This window comes from Arachis ipaensis, chromosome B1 (genome assembly GCF_059453495.1).
Source record: "Arachis ipaensis isolate K30076 ecotype BB chromosome B1, ASM5945349v1, whole genome shotgun sequence".
NCBI lineage: Eukaryota > Viridiplantae > Streptophyta > Magnoliopsida > Fabales > Fabaceae > Arachis > Arachis ipaensis.
In genome coordinates, this window is record NC_142436.1 from 149,137,090 (window position 1) to 149,155,238 (window position 18,149).

At 28.9% G+C, this 18,149-nt stretch overlaps 2 protein-coding genes across 2 annotated transcripts; both read left to right on the plus strand.

Annotated features, from left to right (window-relative positions):
- The first annotated feature begins 13,397 nt into the window (after window positions 1-13,397).
- On the plus strand, window positions 13,398-15,832 carry LOC148578858 (uncharacterized). The gene is made up of 4 exons (XM_088503232.1): window positions 13,398-13,558; window positions 13,601-13,794; window positions 13,964-14,764; window positions 15,468-15,832. Exons 1-4 carry the CDS (start codon window positions 13,398-13,400, stop codon window positions 15,830-15,832), a joined length of 1,521 nt encoding a protein of 506 aa, XP_088359358.1.
- A 412-nt stretch (window positions 15,833-16,244) lies between these two features.
- On the plus strand, window positions 16,245-16,890 carry LOC107615342 (uncharacterized). Its single transcript, XM_088503233.1, has 2 exons — window positions 16,245-16,476; window positions 16,598-16,890. The coding sequence occupies exons 1-2, from the start codon at window positions 16,245-16,247 to the stop codon at window positions 16,888-16,890; spliced, it is 525 nt and encodes a 174-aa protein (XP_088359359.1).
- The last annotated feature ends 1,259 nt before the right edge of the window (window positions 16,891-18,149 follow it).

The window sequence follows — 18,149 nt, forward strand, 5'->3', positions numbered from 1 at the left end:
AAAAAGCCTTAGCACCTCTTCCACTGTCCAATGAAGGCACTATCAAAATGATTAACATAAAAAAGGCATAGCACAATCACTCGGATTTGGATCCTCTAAAGTTTGAATTTCACTTTACAGAGTAAAGTGTGATCTTCTCCCCTTGAATAGTTTCTCTTTCATATTTATTATTGGTCCCACCTATGAAATCAATGGTGAGAGATCACACTTTACTCTCTAAAGTGAAATTCAAACTTTAGAGAATCCAAATTCCAATCACTCTTGGTATTGGAGTCTTTTAGTAAGATCTTTTTTTTTTTGATAGTTGAGTTTCAATCTCGATCCAAAACGGAGAGTGTGTTTAAAAGATGATAATTAGAACTTGACCCAAAAAAAAAAAAAGATGATAATTAGACAATTAAATTTTTCTTTGTCATTGTCATCAAGTATAAATAATTAACTCAACTTTCATCCAAAAAAAAAAGTTACAAAGATCCCTAAACCTAAATATACCATCACAACACAAATTAACTATTATATTTAGACAAACAAAAAGACCATCTCAAGCATGTGTGACACCAAGAGTATAATCATCTTGTCATTATCTACTCATGCTAAATTTTGTCAACACATTCACTTTCTTTCAATACTTTCAATTCCTCTCCTCGTATATATCCGCAGCGGTACCATTTAAATTCCTCATGATTCTACCTAAACACCGACGAATCATCCACATCTCTTAGGTAGTCTTTGGTGGAAAGACAGAGACAAAAAATTTGAAACTGAGAGACATAGACTAAGAGACAGAGATTGAAATAAATCTCAATATTCTGTTTAGTGCGAAGTAGGAAACAGAAATTGAAACAAGAATAAAATTTTAATTTAATTTGTATAAAGAATAAAATTGGAATTAATAAATTGAAATAAAAGTATTTTAGGTATAAAATGTTATTAACATTTCAGTCTCCATCTCTAAAAATTTTAGTTCCATGTATCTCCACTTTTTAAAAGTATTAAAATACTGAAATTTTAGAGACAGAAACAAAAACTTTAATATTAGTCTTTGAATTAACAAACATAATACTGAGTTTCAATCTCTCAATCTCTGTCTCAATACCTCAAAATAAACGCTACCTTAACGAGATCTACCTGTAGAGTCATAGAAAAAGTTTCAGAACCCAAAAGAAATAACAAAGACAAGAAGTTATTTACGGATCTAAGGCGTACTGTTTAAAATTATTTCATACTTTACAACTACAGTTATTTTACATAATCTTCTAATTTCTATGTTGCCATGAAATTATACGCTGTAACTGAATTGCTCAAGTCTTATTATACACAGAATCTAAAAAAAAAAGCTAAATTTGTTTATTCCACAACATACGATTAGATATTATTAGTGTTTGTAAAATGCGTGTAGGGAATGAGAAAGGAAGGGATCAAATAGGTACGAAAGGGAATATCCAAGATTCGAAGAGCATAGTACTTTGAATGAAATTTCGCTGCGCCAGCAATAACAAGCATATGGTGTGCCAAACTTTAATCCTTTTCTAAGCATCGATTGGACAACACAACAACATCAATCTTCAATCATATAAATCCAACGTGCAAACCTGAAAGTAACGAAAGTATACGAACTTTATGCTCTTCATCATATTAATTCCACAACCAGGTCCAGCTTATTTAGACAATCAACATTATTTCCGGGCACAAATTTGTTAATGGTCAAAAGAAAAAGTATATGAAGCAAGAGGTGATGAAACAAAAAATAATTAACTTAATTAATTTATAATTATATTTAATTAATATTATTTATTTTTAATTTATAATATTTGATATTAATTGTTTTTTATTCCAAATTAAAATTCTGAATGATACGTTGAAAAAATAGGGGTGGGGATCACTGAATTTCTAACAATTTCGATTCTTAGTATATAAAAGAACATTAATTTAGTATGAAAAAAAAAACATTCTGATACTTAATAGAAAAAATATCCTAATGCCTAATATAAGCACCATCCACGTAGAGGTTTTAGATTCACTCAGAAACATTCGGCTGATTTTTTGCTGGTACCCTCTTGATTCCCTAGCATTGTTGTGGTAAAAATAATCTTAAAAGATCACGTGTACTAATTATTTTGCGATAAAATATTATCTAATTAATCAAATGATCAATTTGATTTGTTATTATATTTTTTAAATATTATTTTAAAACATATAATATTTCAAGTAACAAAATAATGCATACATAAATTTTTAAAAGACTATTTTAATCCTTAAATCCAAATTTAGATATTTTCTCGTATCGTTTGTCATAAATTTAAATCAATACTAACTAACTCTTTATATTATAGTGAAGTATAAACTTCTGTATAATTTTATTTTTTTATTATTTATCTTATGTTAAAATTTTATTTTTGGAAAACAACAAGTTTATATATATATTTTTTTGTTGGCTGATATTTAAACCAAAAGTAGTATATGTAAAAAAAAACAATCATAATATATATTTATATGTTTTGTTGTATATTTTTAATAAATATTCTTATATTATATATAATAATTTGTTTGATAGCTGAATTTTAGTACAGCTTAATATAATAATACCTAAAAGAAAAATAAACTTTCCGTGCGTGTTAAACTTTGAGAGGTTGGAAATTCACTACAAATCCAAATGTACGGTTAAAAATGAAGATTATTATCCTCGTAATAATATCCCTTTTTTAAAATACATTGAAGAGGAAGTCTAAAACAAGTGGATGAAGAATCGTTCTACACTTGCATTATATGTATAATTTTTTTTCTTTAATTATGTTGGGAATTGTTATATATTTGCTACATGCAAAGGATGAAAATTGACGTGAAAGTGGATAAGGGTTAGATGGCCGTGTTAATCTGAAACCCTTCCCATCCAATCCAATTCCATCTATTTATTAACTCACTCCCTCATCAAACTAGGACCACATAGAACTAAAAGACTCTTTTTCATTTTGAGAACAGAATAAAATAATATTTTTTATTTAAATTTTTTTAAAAAAATATAACTATAAAAAATTAATAAAAAAAAAGTTGTATTTTTTATTAGTATTTTTGTATTTTTTTTGTCTATAAAATATACTAATTCAATATTTTTGGACACAATAGTTGTATTTGTTTCCAGAGACAGAACATTGAAATAGGAATACAGAGACACAAAATCGTGTTTGACAGAGATAATATATTCAGAGACACTGATTAATTAATATATTTTATATTCATCCTGATAGAAAAGACACAAAAATACTAATAAGAGACACACATTATTATTTCTTTTTTTATTATTCTTATTAATTTTTTATAATTATATTTTTTATTATTATATTTTTCGTCTCAAATTTTTTGAACGAAAAAAAATAAATTTTTATAATTTATTTTAGTTTATCACCAAACAAAATATAAAAATATAAAATTTTATATTTCTGTCTTTTATATTTTGTTCTCAATATATTGTCTTGTTTTATTCTTAAAAAATAAATACAGCCAATATTACCAGTGGCGGAGCTTGAAACAAAATTTTGGAGGGCCAAATAGAAAATAATTGTCAAGATACTTTTGATATGGACCACATTAGAAATAAGTTTGTCTAACTTCATCTCTCTAATTTGGGTGATATTGCCAAATTTGAAGCTGTTTTCCAGGGTCTCGTTCCTAAGAATTAAAGTCAAACTCATCGGATGCAACTCTTTAAACTTTTGAAGGTTATATATCTCATTTTTTCGTAATTCATTAAAGTAGAAGAACTATCTACATGTGTTGATATTGTAAAAGTTATATGTTCTCCTTCTTGAATATTAGTCTTCCTCTTAAAAAATACATCAATTCTTTAATTTTTCACGATTATTTTATATAAAAATTTAAATATATATCCTATAAAATATGTAGAAAAGAAGTTAGAAGTACAAATATTAAAATTAATAATATTTATTAATTTTTTTATTAATTTATATAAATACAATAATATCAATAATTATTGAATATTCTATTTTTTATCATATAAAAAATAAATTAAATAAACAGTAAAATATAAAATAATATTAAATTATATAAATAAAAAATACCTAATTTTTATATTTGAACTCGAAGGGAGAGGGAGTGTTGCTTATTGAATAGAGAGTTTTAAAATACAAATACACTCGGTTAAATCCAAATTCAACATGTTTTAAATGTTTAAAACTAAAATTTATTGTACAATAAAAATAAGAGATGAAGATTAAACTTTGATATTTTAAGTCATAATAAAACCAATTGAACTATTTTTTATTTTTTAAAAAAATACTACTAATTTTTTTAATAAAAATTTAGGGGATATGGTTCTCCTTGTCTCAACTAAGCTTCGCCACTAAATATTACTATCTATGTCTTATATGCAAAATACGATTTTATATTTCTATGTTTGTGTGTATATATCTATGAACAAACACCGTAAAAGTTTTTCAACATATTATTATTGTTATTATTATTATCCACTCACTTTGTACCATATAATGCTAAAATACAATGGACCCTTTTTCAGTATAAAAACAAAAAATGTTAAATACTACTCGTACTATTAATTTTAATTGAGCGCTATATTTTCTTTTAATTTGAGGCAGTTTTCCAACGCAAAGTTGGGTCATCCGAAAGGCAGATCTTATCTTAAAACTTCATTATGTAATAATAAAGCAAAACGTAAAGTAAAATGTTACCATAATAGTTACATGTTAATCTCATCTACAAAATAAAAAAATATCCCGCTACAACACTTACGAGGATATGACTCAACTACATGATTTCTTTTTCTATTAGAAGAAATAATAAAGAATTTTATTTTCATATAGTATTACTTTAAAATATTGTGTATTGTTATATAAATAAAAATAACTAATTTTTAAATTAAATACCTAAAAACTTATCTAAATATATAAATAAAATAGATAAAGATCGTATACACAAAATTAAATTCAATTAATAATATAATAATCCTGTATGCAATCTTGTGCAACAATATTAGTTACGTTTCTTATATATTATATATTCCCACGCCTTTTTTAAATTTATGTATCAATCAAACATATTATTATAAGCTTGCGTGAGAAATGTTTCTAAAGTTTATTAATATCCACCGTTGCTCAGCATATCTTTTTATATGATTTTCCCATTATGCCCTTGGAGATATTTTCGTTGGAATTGACTGTAAGATTTATGCTATTAATTCGAATTGACATTAAATAGTATAGTTCCCCTGGATTAGAACGCGTGGAACATTTATCACACTTTTAATTGGTACATTAATGAATTATTAATGCGTCATTAACAAAGCCATCGGTAGTCAGAAAGTGGCACTGCAATGTGCAAATTATTCTTAAACTATTTTACTCTAATTTAGTAATTTATTTATTTATTATTGTTGTGGTGGTAGGATTAGGATAATTAATTTCTAGATCAATCTATAGACTCTTTCCATTTGGTTCTTATTACTTTTCAGAACGTTCATGGATAATGACCAATTTTTAATATATATTTAATTAAGGGAATGCGTGTTATTTTGGGAAAAATTAGTTAACGGTCTAGATTGAACATAAACTTTGTAAATAACTGTTTCCTTTATCATCGTCTAATTGAAGCAAATAGCTAATAACTAATTAATTACCTCCTAGAAAATTCCACTAAACATGATGAATAAGATGATTATCATGAATAGTGGTTGTATAATTAATAAATACGGCATTATTGACATGTAATTTTAATGAAAATTCGTCTCATGTGTGAACAATTCATATTCAAACATTTAATATAGAGAAAAATTTCGAATCAGCAATTTTTATTTATATTGATTAATATTTTTAGATAATATTATATTTATATTAGTATTTTATTGGTATATTTGATTTTTTTAAATATAATTAACATAGAGTCCTGTTAGGGAGTCAATGGAATGTTTGTATGTGTACAATGGATTATTTATTTGGCTCAATATGAGTTAAAAAATGAAATCACTCATCGGATCTTAAGCTCTGATACCATGTTATGAAACCACTTATCCCAAAAACTTAAGCTGATTGGAAAAGGTAACACTAATGGTTATATCTCTAATAATGAATCGGACATCCCTAAACCTCCATTGTACACATTGTACAATTATTCTATTGGTTCCTATATTTTTTTTTAACGATAATATTAGAAAAATAAAAAAATAAATTTATTTTATTTAATATTTATTAATTTAATATTAATTAATAAATATTATATAAAATAAGTTTTAATTTTTTTGTTATTAAATATTTTTGTATAATTAATTTATTAATTAACAGCTAATAAAAATAATAAATTATGCTAATTTTAATATTTTATAAAATGCGGTTTAACATATTAATCACGAGACAAGACTCCGTACATATATATATATATGACAATCTCAATTAGCGAATAACCTCTATCTATCACATAAATAACAATTATGTGTTACATATATTCAAAGGTTTCAGCTGATGTAATAAATTTATACTAGTTGAATTGAAGGAAGGACAATTTTAATTTATTCATCATGAAGAAAGGCCACCGACAAGATTGAAGGCATATTCATTGTTCTAAATACAATGTTTGAATGTTACAACTTACAACGCCTTATAGGGACTCGATGCAATAGTATAATTTTGTTAAAAAGAAAAAACACAAAAAAGAATCGTTTTCCTAGTGGTTATTACATACATATATGGTTGGCAAATTATGGATGATAGATTAATTAAGTAAACAACACTCGATTAACGAGTAACAACGAATGAATAATGGCACAGTGGTGCGGTGTGACCCGAGTCCATGGAAGGAGATTCGCACATTAATATAGTACGAGAAAGTTTAAGAATTAACATTTTTATTAAAAATTTAGTAAATATTTAATTATTAAAAAAAATATAATTGTATATTATTAAATATAATTTTATATTATTAAAAATATTAATAATAATTAATTAATGGCTATAAATTACAAAATGTATTAATTTCTTAATAATACTGATATAGCACATGTGTCATGTGTGTATGTATGAATATATGTAAGTCGATGAAGCAACTTGTGATCCGATTCCATCCTTCAAACCTTAAAATGGCGACAACAATCCCACAAATCAGGATATTTTGGAACCGCACTTTTTTCCAAAATAACATGCTCTTAGCTAGCTATCTATTTATATTTTTCTACTAGGTGTATGTAAACCTTATCTTGAGTATTTATTTGTCAGAGCTTAATTAAAAAATCAAAATTTTTCAGTTAATATCAATAAATATTTTAAAATTAATTTTTTATTATAAATTTAAATCCTAATTTTTTAAAAATAAAAATTAAAAATAATTTTAAAAATAAATTAATATTAATTAATTAAAATTTAATTCTATATACATATTTTATTAATTTGTCGAAATTAACAACTAATTTATAACTTCATTGGTAACTTTTAACTGACATATGAAAATATTAATTATAAATAATTTAATTTTAATACATTAATAATTTAAAATATTTTATACAAATAAATAATTACATTTGTTTTTTAATAATTATTCACACTATTAATATAAAAAATAGTTATTTTTACTTATGCAATATTACGCCATTAGATGCATGTGATGACTCAAATTATTCCTAAGAACAATTCTAATGGTATATTTTTGGGTATCGTTTTGACTTTACTGATTTAAAATTGAGATGTGTATTGAATATAATTTTTTAAATAATACTGATATCAATAAAAAGATATATGGTATCATTTTAAAAAATAATAATAAAATAATATTAATATCAATAAAAAAATATACCATTTCATTTGTATATTTATAAAATTCATTAAATAAATATTATAATATTATTATGTGTTTTTGTTAAATTAAAATAAAACTAAATATTAGAATGATGAATTTTTTTTTTACTAAAAATAGGAGATTTAAACTCGTAATCTCTTAATTGAGTATGAAAAGACTATACCATTTGAACTATAACTCATTCGCTAGAATGACATTTGAATTTCAAATCAAATTTATATAATATATAATCCTACAAAGTAGCTACATGTATATATTATGGTCCCATATTATAATTCGGACCCTCCACCCCCCATGGGCCATGACAGCGCACTCTTAGCTTCACTCACTCACCCAACCATATGTGCCATGTGGGTCTCTTTTCTCTGCCAGGTAATATATACCCCCTATTATTCTTCTAACAGAGTCACTTTAATTTATTTTTGTTTTAATTTGAAGCATAAATAGTTTTTAGTAAGTTTTAGACAACGTTGCGTATCATTTAGAGTAACAAATGATACTTTATTATAAGTTTGGTTAAGCTGTCTATACTTATGTTGGTTAATAAGAATAAGTGGATTGTCTTGCAGGCAAATAATATATATTATTATTAGTGAAATATTATTATGAGGGGAAATTAATTAATAAGTTAGGTGACCATGTCTCATCCCAAATAGCATGCCAGGTAGGTATTGTATAATCGATGTATATGGTAAGTGAAACTTTATATTGAAAAATAAATACATTATTGTTAAAATTAGGTCAAATAGTAACTAATAACCAACAAGAGTTATTAATTAAAACTTCACATGAATAGCTCTTTCTCTGCATGGATCTTTAAGTCAAATATTTTCACGTACAATAGTAGAGACTGAAGGTCAAGCGCATTAAGTAATTGACTGAGGATCATAAAAGGAGAATGCTTATAGAACAGATGCAGGGTGAAAGAGATAAATGGCTTGCTGCGATCAACACATCCTTTGATCATATTGAAGGTTTGCAACTGTTAACAAACTTTTTGGAAATTATATCAGATTAAGAAACAAAAAATTGGTGCTATATATCAAATCTTATTTTCATACCCTTTTTATTTTGTACGTCTTGAAATGCCAGTATTTATGATACAGGATGATTTGCCAACATACAAAAATAAAATAATTTCATGTCTTTTCAAAATTTCTTGTGATTTATAGTACCTAATTATTGCATGTAAATACGGTGATTTCCTCTTTAGCATATATTGCTTCTTATTTTGATTTTTCAAAATTAAACCGCATTTTACCATGTAAATGAAACACAATAAATGTTGGACGTTAATTTCTATCCTAATTTTGATAATTATTTTATTTTATTGATATGATTCAGATTCTTTAATCCTGAATAGTCCAAAAACTTTCCGTCTTTTTTCTTAGTTGGATTTTGATAGAAACGTCAAGATTTTTGCAATCCTTACCAATACTGGGGCTGAACTGTGCTGTGACTCTCTATAAATATAGCATGGATGATCACCATACTTACTGTTTATCTGTACTGAAATTCATAATATTTGAGTAATTTTGTTGTGGCAGGTAGCAATGGCCGTTAATTTCTATCCTAATTTTGATAATTATTTTATTTTATTGATATGATTCAAATTCTTTAATCTTGAATAGTCCAAAAATTTTCTGTCTTTTTTCTTAGTTGGATTTTGATAGAAACGTCAAAATTTTTACAATCCTTACCAATACTGGGGCTGAACAGTGTTGTGACTCTCTATAAATATAGCATGAATGATCATCATACTTACTGTTTATCTGTACTGAAATTCATAATATTTGAGTAATTTTGTTGTGGCAGGTAGCAATGGCAGCTAGGTGAATTCATGTGCCATGTGGTGAATTTCACAATATTTTTTTTTATCTTTCACTAAATATGAAGACTTTGATTTTTAGGTATGATCTCATCAAGTGTATCAATGCTGGTCCAGAGCATAAGGTGTGGAAGCTCAAAGTACATGTCATTAGACTTTGGACCGTTTCTCACTTTGCAAATTCTGGGGTGAAGGCACCTATTGAGATGGTTGTCCTTGATGAAGAGGTAAAATATTCTCTTTGCATTTGAGATTTATTTTCGTAATGACTGAGTAATAAACCTCATTTATCTATGACTCTATAAAACTAATGCATTCAGGGGATACAATTCAATGCTCTATTAAAGGCATATTTGTTCCTATCTTCGAGGGCCTACTCGCTGAGGGCAACGTGTACGTGGTCACTAATTTCACAATTTCTTTGAATACCATCAAGTTCAAGTCTACTAGACACGAATTTAGAATCAACTTCAAGAGGGACACGAATGTGCATCCGGTACAAGACTCTTCAGTTTCATTGAACGGATTCAATTTTGTTTCGTTCAAAAAAATTCATGCAGAGTCTAAAGAAGATGGTTATTTAGTTGGTAAGTACTTTGTTAGAGTAATCTATCACGCATGTGTTGTTTAATTCTTTGAAGTCTATATTTAACGCAAAATAATTTATCATAATTTTTGTATTACATAATATGTCTATATTTAATGTATGTCATTTGAATTAGCTGATGCGTCTTTTTTGTTATAGGTATAATACTAAAAAAATTGTATTATTTAGTAAAATTATTCTTCAATTCATTATTGGCTTTGTTTTCTATTATTTTGTGTTTTATTTTAATACATCTAAACATAGATTTCATATATATAACAACTAAAGAATTAGTACCTTTAAAGGAATCGTTGGTAACAAGTACTAACCTATTTATTTTTTGTTTCTTCACGAACTTCAATTTCTAGGCTCTAACTATTTATTAATAGTCTTTTATATTTTTATTTTTAAGAAAATTAAAAAAATCTGATTTCAACATGGATGAAACTTTGAAAAAGATATGTCATTTTTTGACAAAAATTTGAGCAGATAGAGTTTTGTTAATGGAAAGATTGGTGCCTTTATTTTGTAGATGTGATAGGTCAACTTGCCTCTAAGGGTAACTTGGTCGAGTTCACACGGGACGGGAAGCCGTCAAGTTATATCACGATAGAACTTGATGATCTTGAGTAATGCTTAATATCTTTTTGATAGTGGCTTTTGTTTTAAAATCTTATTTTGCAATTTTGTGCCTCTCTTTACTTTACAAGCATTGCTATTTCTTATAGGGGTGGACAGAAATTAAGGGTAACGTTGTGGCAGACTTTGGCTTTTAACTTGATCAAATATTTGGAGGAACACCCATGTCTTACCTATGTGGTTATTCTCCAAATGGGCAAGATGAAATTTTATAGTGGTTTGTTTATTTTACTGGTATTTGAATGCATGTTTTGTGTCATCATATACTTCTGATATTTTCTTTAATTTGTTATGTCTTTTTGTAGGGGTCATGGGTGTTTCCAACATAATCTACAATTCAAAACTATTTATCAATGTTGAGTTTCTAGCTGCCAGGAATTTCTTTACAAGGTACAGTGTATAGATCAGTAGTGTGGCCAGCAGAATATTTATACAAGGCTTTTGATTATTTAACTATTAACAAATTTCATAAATTTTGATTTAAAAATGTAAGGGTGAACAAATTGGATCTTGTTGACGGACAAAGCATAATGCTGCTGGTCTGTGATCAACCTGTTTCAATTGAGGAAGATTTTTTGCGTCTGTCAGTCTACAAAATAATTACCGGGATAAAGGAGCATAATCAGGTAAAATTCTTTCTTTATTAATCTTCCTTTTTTTTCAATTATTATGTCTAATGTTTGTTGGATCATAATCTCAATTGTTGTGTTGTACTCTTACATACATTGATTTTAGGATGCTGTATTTGTTACTGCTGGGACAATTAAGGAAGTTGAGACCGAGTTTGGTTGGTGGTACAAAGAATGTAAGAAGTGTCGTTGTGGCTTAAGGGAACTTGAGAAAAGATATTTCTGTCCCAATTGTGTTGAAGACTACGGGTTCTATGTATCAAGATATGACTCACGATACTTTTTTAATATTGACACACTACATACTCTGTCTAAGAAAATAATGGTATAAACCAATTATTTGTATTATTTCTTGATAAATTTTGTTGTTGAATTCTATCATTCATGATTCAGTTAGCCTAATAGGTTAAAGATAATTGATTTTAAATAAGCCTAACCATCTCTTTCAAAGCATAACATATAGCAAGAGTTAAACATAATTAACCAAATAAAAGGGTTTCATTGACTTAAAAGTGTCGAAGAACAATAATAATACAAATTTTGACGTACATAAAAATGTGCATCAGATTACTACAAGTCAAAGAACAGTGTGTCGAAAAACTGGTACCTCATCTAATATTCTCAGTTTACAATCTAGTGAAGATAAAGGTGACATTTTTCTCACTGTAATTGACTCGTATTTATCTAAATTTAATTTATATCAGTTTAATGATGAAAATTTTCTATATATTTCTCATTACTCATTCATAGGGAAGCAACTATCTATGTATGATGTACACTGTGCCTTGCATGGAATTGGACAGAAAAACACTCCTCCTAATTATGTAAGACCTTCTACATCAGAGATAAGATCTAAATCTTTAACTCTACGGACGGATCCCTCATTGACAAGAACTCCACTGTCCGTGTTAACAAATAGTACGTATAATTAATGATTGCCAAATGATTCATACACCAATATTTAACAAAAGGTATACTTCATCGAAAATCATTTATATAACATAGATTTATTACAATTCTAGCATACTCCAGTGTACAAGGACCCGCCAATAATCTAACGAAAAAATATAAGGACATTTAATTCAATGTTTTGTTTTACATCAATGGCCAGAAAAAATTGACCGAGGGGTGAACAATGGGACTGCTCCTCCAATTTTTAAGCTTGGGGGTCAAAACTACCATAGCATTGGTAGCTTACTTCCTCCTGATAGTTTGCGACTAACATTTGCCCAGCTATATATCTATGACACAGAAAATGAGATTGATAATCGAATAGGCACACTTCGGTAATTTTCATGCAACCAGTCAAATTTTTTAGTTATTTCTTATCCATGAGAGAAAATAACATAAATTTTATTATTTTTTTTGTAGCTCCAATAAAGCTATAAATGAGCGGGATAGAGAAATTGTTGCAATATTAAGAAACATGCTAGACAAATATAATAGTTTGGCAAAGAGTTTTCGCTATGCAAGAGATAGGTACCAACAGAAAAATTGCACAAACATAAAGTTTAAGTTGATTAGTAAAAGGACTAAAGATGGCAAGACATACAACTTGCCATCTGCATCTGAAGTGGCTGCATTGATTATTGGCGATGTCGAACAACTTAGCAAAGATAGAGATATTATTATAGAGAGTCAATCTAGAAAGCTCCAACGGATTGATGTTTTTCATCCATCTTATTTAGCCTTGCAATATCCATTGTTGTTTCCGTATGGGGAGGATGAATTTTGTTTAGGTATTGAAACATCAGATTCTATCTCTGCTAGGCCTACAAAGAAAAACAAAACAATCACTTTGTGACAATTCTTTGCTTTTCGATTACAAAAAAGGACGTGTGAATCTCCATTAATTCTGAGATCAAAGAGATTATTCCAACAGTTTCTGGTAGATGCCTACACAATGGTAGAATCAGAGAGGTTAAAATTCTTTAAGTGTAAACAACCACAGTTGAGGGTTGATAAATACAAATGTCTACATGAAAGTCTTATAATCGGGGATGTAGATGCTGCAAGGCTTGGCAAAAGAATCATTCTTCCCAGTACTTTTACCGGTGGACCTAGGTATATGATGAATAATTGTAAAGATGCATTTGCAATTTGCAGATATGCAGGATATCCTAGCTATTTTATCACCATGACCTGTAACTCTGAATGTGATGAGATAAAAAGAGAAGTGACTTCCATTGGATTGAAGGCAGAAGACCGTCCTGATATATTGTGTCGAGTTTTCAAGATCAAGCTTGATGGTTTGATTGATGACCTAAAAGAGGAAAAAAATTTTGGCAAAATTTTGGAATGTAAGTCTGTGTTTATGCAACGCTTTATTAAAATCTTATGTTGTAATGCTTTGCTCATTTGTCTTTTTCAATTTTTAGACGTTTGCACTGTAGGGTTTCAAAAGAGAGGGCTTCCGCATGCACATATCCTTTTATTCATGAGTAACGAGTTCAAGCCACAACACACCAGATGACATAGACAAACATATAACAGCTGAGATTCCTGATGAAAATGAAAGGCCAAATCTACATGGAGCTATTCAAAATTACATGGTACATGGTCCATGTGGTTCGTACAACAAGAATTCACCTTGCATGAAGAATGGATCCTGTTCAAAGTTCTATCCTAAAGAGTTTAGACAGCGAACACTCATTGATGAGGCCAGATTTCCCAAAAAAAGGTATACTGATAACAGTCAAACAGTGAAGAAAAGGGAATGTGTACTAGACAATAAGTTCATTGTTCCGTATAATCCAGAATTGTTGCTCAAGTTTGGGTGCCACATAAATGTGGAATACACATGTCAAACAAGTTCTATTAAGTATCTGTTTAAGTATGTACACAAGGGTAATGACTGCGTAACAGCTACTCTATACAATGCTGGTGATCTGTCAGAAGCCACACAAGTTGTTGACGAAATTAGGAATTACTACAATTGTAGGTACATTTCGGCATGTGAGGCAGTCTGGCGTCTATTTGGATACGAAATCCAAGAGAAAGAACCATTTGTGATTAGAATTCCATTCCATTTGGATGATGAGCAACCTTTGGTTTCTGGTGAAACTTCTAATGTGAATGATATCGTCGAAAGAGTAATATCTCATAAGTTCATGTTTTTGGGATGGATGGCGGCGAACATGTCATATCCCTATGCTCGAAGTCTGACTTATCTTGAGTTTCCAACCAAGTTTGTTTGGAAGGACGATTCTTCAAAGTGGTTTCCTCGAAAGAAAAGCTTCGCAATTGGAAGGTTGACTCATGTACCTGCAGGTAATGACAAGTTTATATTCAATTTTGATCTTACTTATTTAATGATTTAAATTTAAAATCTTAATAGCCTGTACCCCACGTCCATTTTATTCGATTTATCTACACTAAAAAATAAATGTTTAAATAACTTTCAACAGTTATAATCTGTAGATTATACAATTTTTTATTTTCTATATTTTTTAGGAAACTTATTCTTATGCGGATGTGTAACTACATAATAATTAAAATAGCGTAGCTTAATCCATTTAACAACTTAAAAGTGGGATTTTAACCAAGTTTTTTGCAGCAAATACTGAAGAATATTACCAACGACTTCTCTTGAATACTCAAAGAGGATGTATGAGTTTTCGAGATATAAGAACAGTAGGAGGAACAATTTATGCTATGTATAGAGATGCATGCTTCGTCCTTGAACTCTTGTAAGATGACAAAGAATTTATTGATGCAATTAAGGAAGCAATCCCATGGGCCTCAGGATCATATGTTAGGAGGTTATTTGTCATTCTATTAACATCCAACAATATCTTAAGACCAGAACATGTCTGGGATAGATGTTGGCATGAACTCTCAGATGATATTTTGTATCGACAGAGAGCCGTGATGAACATGAGGGGTGAGTTTTTATTAATTACAATGATAAAAGTTTTTCCTTATTGATCATTTTTAGTTTAATTGAATTTTTATAGTATTGTATAATATGCAGAGTTAACAATGTCAGATGATGAGATTAAGCAGTTGTGCTTAATGGATATAGACAATATCTTACATTCCTATGGTAAAACCTTGAAAGACTATCCTCCTATGCCTTTAGCAACTGAAGTTGATAGTTCTTTGTTAACTGAAAGTGTTATTAGGGAAGAGCTAAACTTTAACATGGATTATTTAAAGAAAAATGCCTCAGACATGTTAGCCATCGCAACACCTGAGCAGAGATATGCATTCGATAAAATTGTTACAGCTGTGTATTATGATGAAGGGGGGTTTTTCTTTGTATATGGTCATGGGGATACTGAAAAACATTTCTCTGGAACCCTATGTCTGCTGAGATTCGCTCAAGGGGTGATATAGTGTTAAATGTTGCTTCGAGTGGTATTGCATCTTTACTTCTTCCCAATGGAAGAACGATACACTCAAGGTTCAAAATACTGCTGAATATAACTGAGAATTCTGTATGTAACTTCAAACCTGGTTCCCCTCAAGCAATGTTGCCGTTGAAAGCCAAACTTATAATTTGGGATGAGGCTCCAATGGTTAGTAGGTACTGCTATGAAGCGCTGATAAATGCTTGGGTGATATCATGAGGTGTTCTTCAACATATAGCAAAGATTTTCCCTTTGGAGGAAAAGTGGTTGTACTAGGTGGAGACTTTAGACAAATTCTTCCTGTCATTCCACGAGGATCGAGACAAGACATCGTTCATTCAACTGTGAATTTGTCTTACCTTTGAAAGTTTTGTCTGGTGCTCAAACTAACAAAAAACATGAGACTCTCTGTAGGGACGACTGCTTCAGATCAAGATGAGACAGAGCAATTTGGTGAGTGGTTATTGAAAGTTGGTGATGGTCTAATAGGTGACAATATGGATGGTGAATCTGAGATATGTCTTCCAGGAGATATTGTTATTCCTTCTTCGGACCAGGCATTTGATGAGTTGGTTCATTTTTCTTTTCCAAATATTTTGGAAAACATGTCCTCAAAGGATTTTTTTCAAAGTAAGAACTATACTGGCTCCCACACTAGACATCGTTGAAGAGGTCAACAACCATCTGATGGCTATCATTCCTGGAGGGGAAAAATTATATCTTAGTTCGGATTCCATTTGTATGGATGAAGGGAATATGGAGAGTCAACTAGATATCTATAGTCCTGAATTACTGAATAGCATAAATTGCTCTGGTTTGCCTCCACATAAATTAATACTCAAGGTTGGTGTTCCGGTGATGTTACTGAGGAATATTGACAAATCCAGTGGTCTTTGTAATGGTACAAGGTTACAAGTTAGGAAGCTTGGAAATCATGTCATAGAATATGAAGTCTTAACGGGTAACAATGTTGGTCATATTGCTTTGATTCCAAGAATGAATATGGTACCAACAAATGAAACCGTCGCAGTTAGATTCCAATGAAGACAGTTTCCCATAATGGTATCGTTTGCCATGACAATTAATAAGTCTCAGGGACAAACTTTATCTCATGTTGGATTGTATTTATCCAAACCAGTTTTTACACATGGCCAACTATATATGGTACTTTCAAGAGTTAAGAGTAAGAGAGGTTTAAAAGTTTTACTTATGAATCACGTAAGAATGTCTGCAAATTCAACCATCAATGTTGTTTATAGAGAAGTCTTTGAAAAAATAGTATTCTAATGTAAATATTTTAATTTTATTTTAAATTCTGTATCAGTGTATAATTATTTTACTTTAAAAAATATAAAATAATTATTACTCACTTTTTTAAGTTAAACTTTGATTTTGATAATAATTTTATAAATTTCTTAAAATAATAATTATTTTGTACTTTTGTTTTAAATATCGAAGCATATAATTTTTTTTTTACTTTTATAAATTTTTCCGTGCTGAACACGGGGTCATACACTAGTTTTTATTAAAATTTGACTAACACTTAATTATTAAAAGAAAAATAAATAATCTCATACGATTAGATGTAATATCAAATTATTAAAAATATTAATGATAGTTAATTGATGATTACAAATAACAAAATCTACTGATTTTCTAACATTCCTCCACCTTAAATCTTATTACCTGACAATGGGTAACTAAATTAAATATTATAAATAACTATTCTCTTAATGGGCAATATTTTACAGGTATATACGTATATATGCATAATTATGAACAATAAACATATACAATAAAAGAACAATCTCATTAAGCAATTATTAATTAACATGGTCTAGTCAACAACTATGAAGCACGGATTCGTTCGTGGTGCCATCGTATTCGTGTCGGACGCCAATCCAATACCGACACGCGGTGGATACGTTAAACGAGTGTATCGTGTCTTCTTACGGTGCAGAATTTTAGTGAAGCGGTCACGAATTCGAACGAGTCCGACCCGATTTAGATATTTATGAGACGAATCTTTCAGCTGGACTACAAATCTGCAATTGATTTTGTGATTTTATGGCCCGATTAACCAATTTTTTCTTTTTAATTTTAAAATATTTTAAAGTAGAAACAAATCAAAATGTAAATTTAAAAATAAAATAATTAATAAATCAAAACCTAAATCTACTTACCGTTTGCCTTTAGCGGCTTATTTACTCACTAGTTTAGCCGTTCTTGGTTCTCTGCGTTATATTGAAGAAGAAGAATAGAAGATACAGAAGATGATGGATTTGAAGCTGTGGTGTTTGTAG

Excerpts from the sequence above, each read along its gene's own strand:
- LOC148578858 (XM_088503232.1), top strand. The coding sequence starts at position 13,398 with ATGGTAGAATCAGAGAGGTTAAAATTCTTTAAGTGTAAACAACCACAG. Across the intron at positions 13,559-13,600 it reads ACTTTTACCGGTGGACCTAG|ATATGCAGGATATCCTAGCT; the intron begins GTATATGATGAA and ends TGCAATTTGCAG. Across the intron at positions 14,765-15,467 it reads GTTGACTCATGTACCTGCAG|AGTTAACAATGTCAGATGAT; the intron begins GTAATGACAAGT and ends TATAATATGCAG.
- LOC107615342 (XM_088503233.1), top strand. The coding sequence starts at position 16,245 with ATGAGACTCTCTGTAGGGACGACTGCTTCAGATCAAGATGAGACAGAG. Across the intron at positions 16,477-16,597 it reads CTCAAAGGATTTTTTTCAAA|GGAATATGGAGAGTCAACTA; the intron begins GTAAGAACTATA and ends GTATGGATGAAG.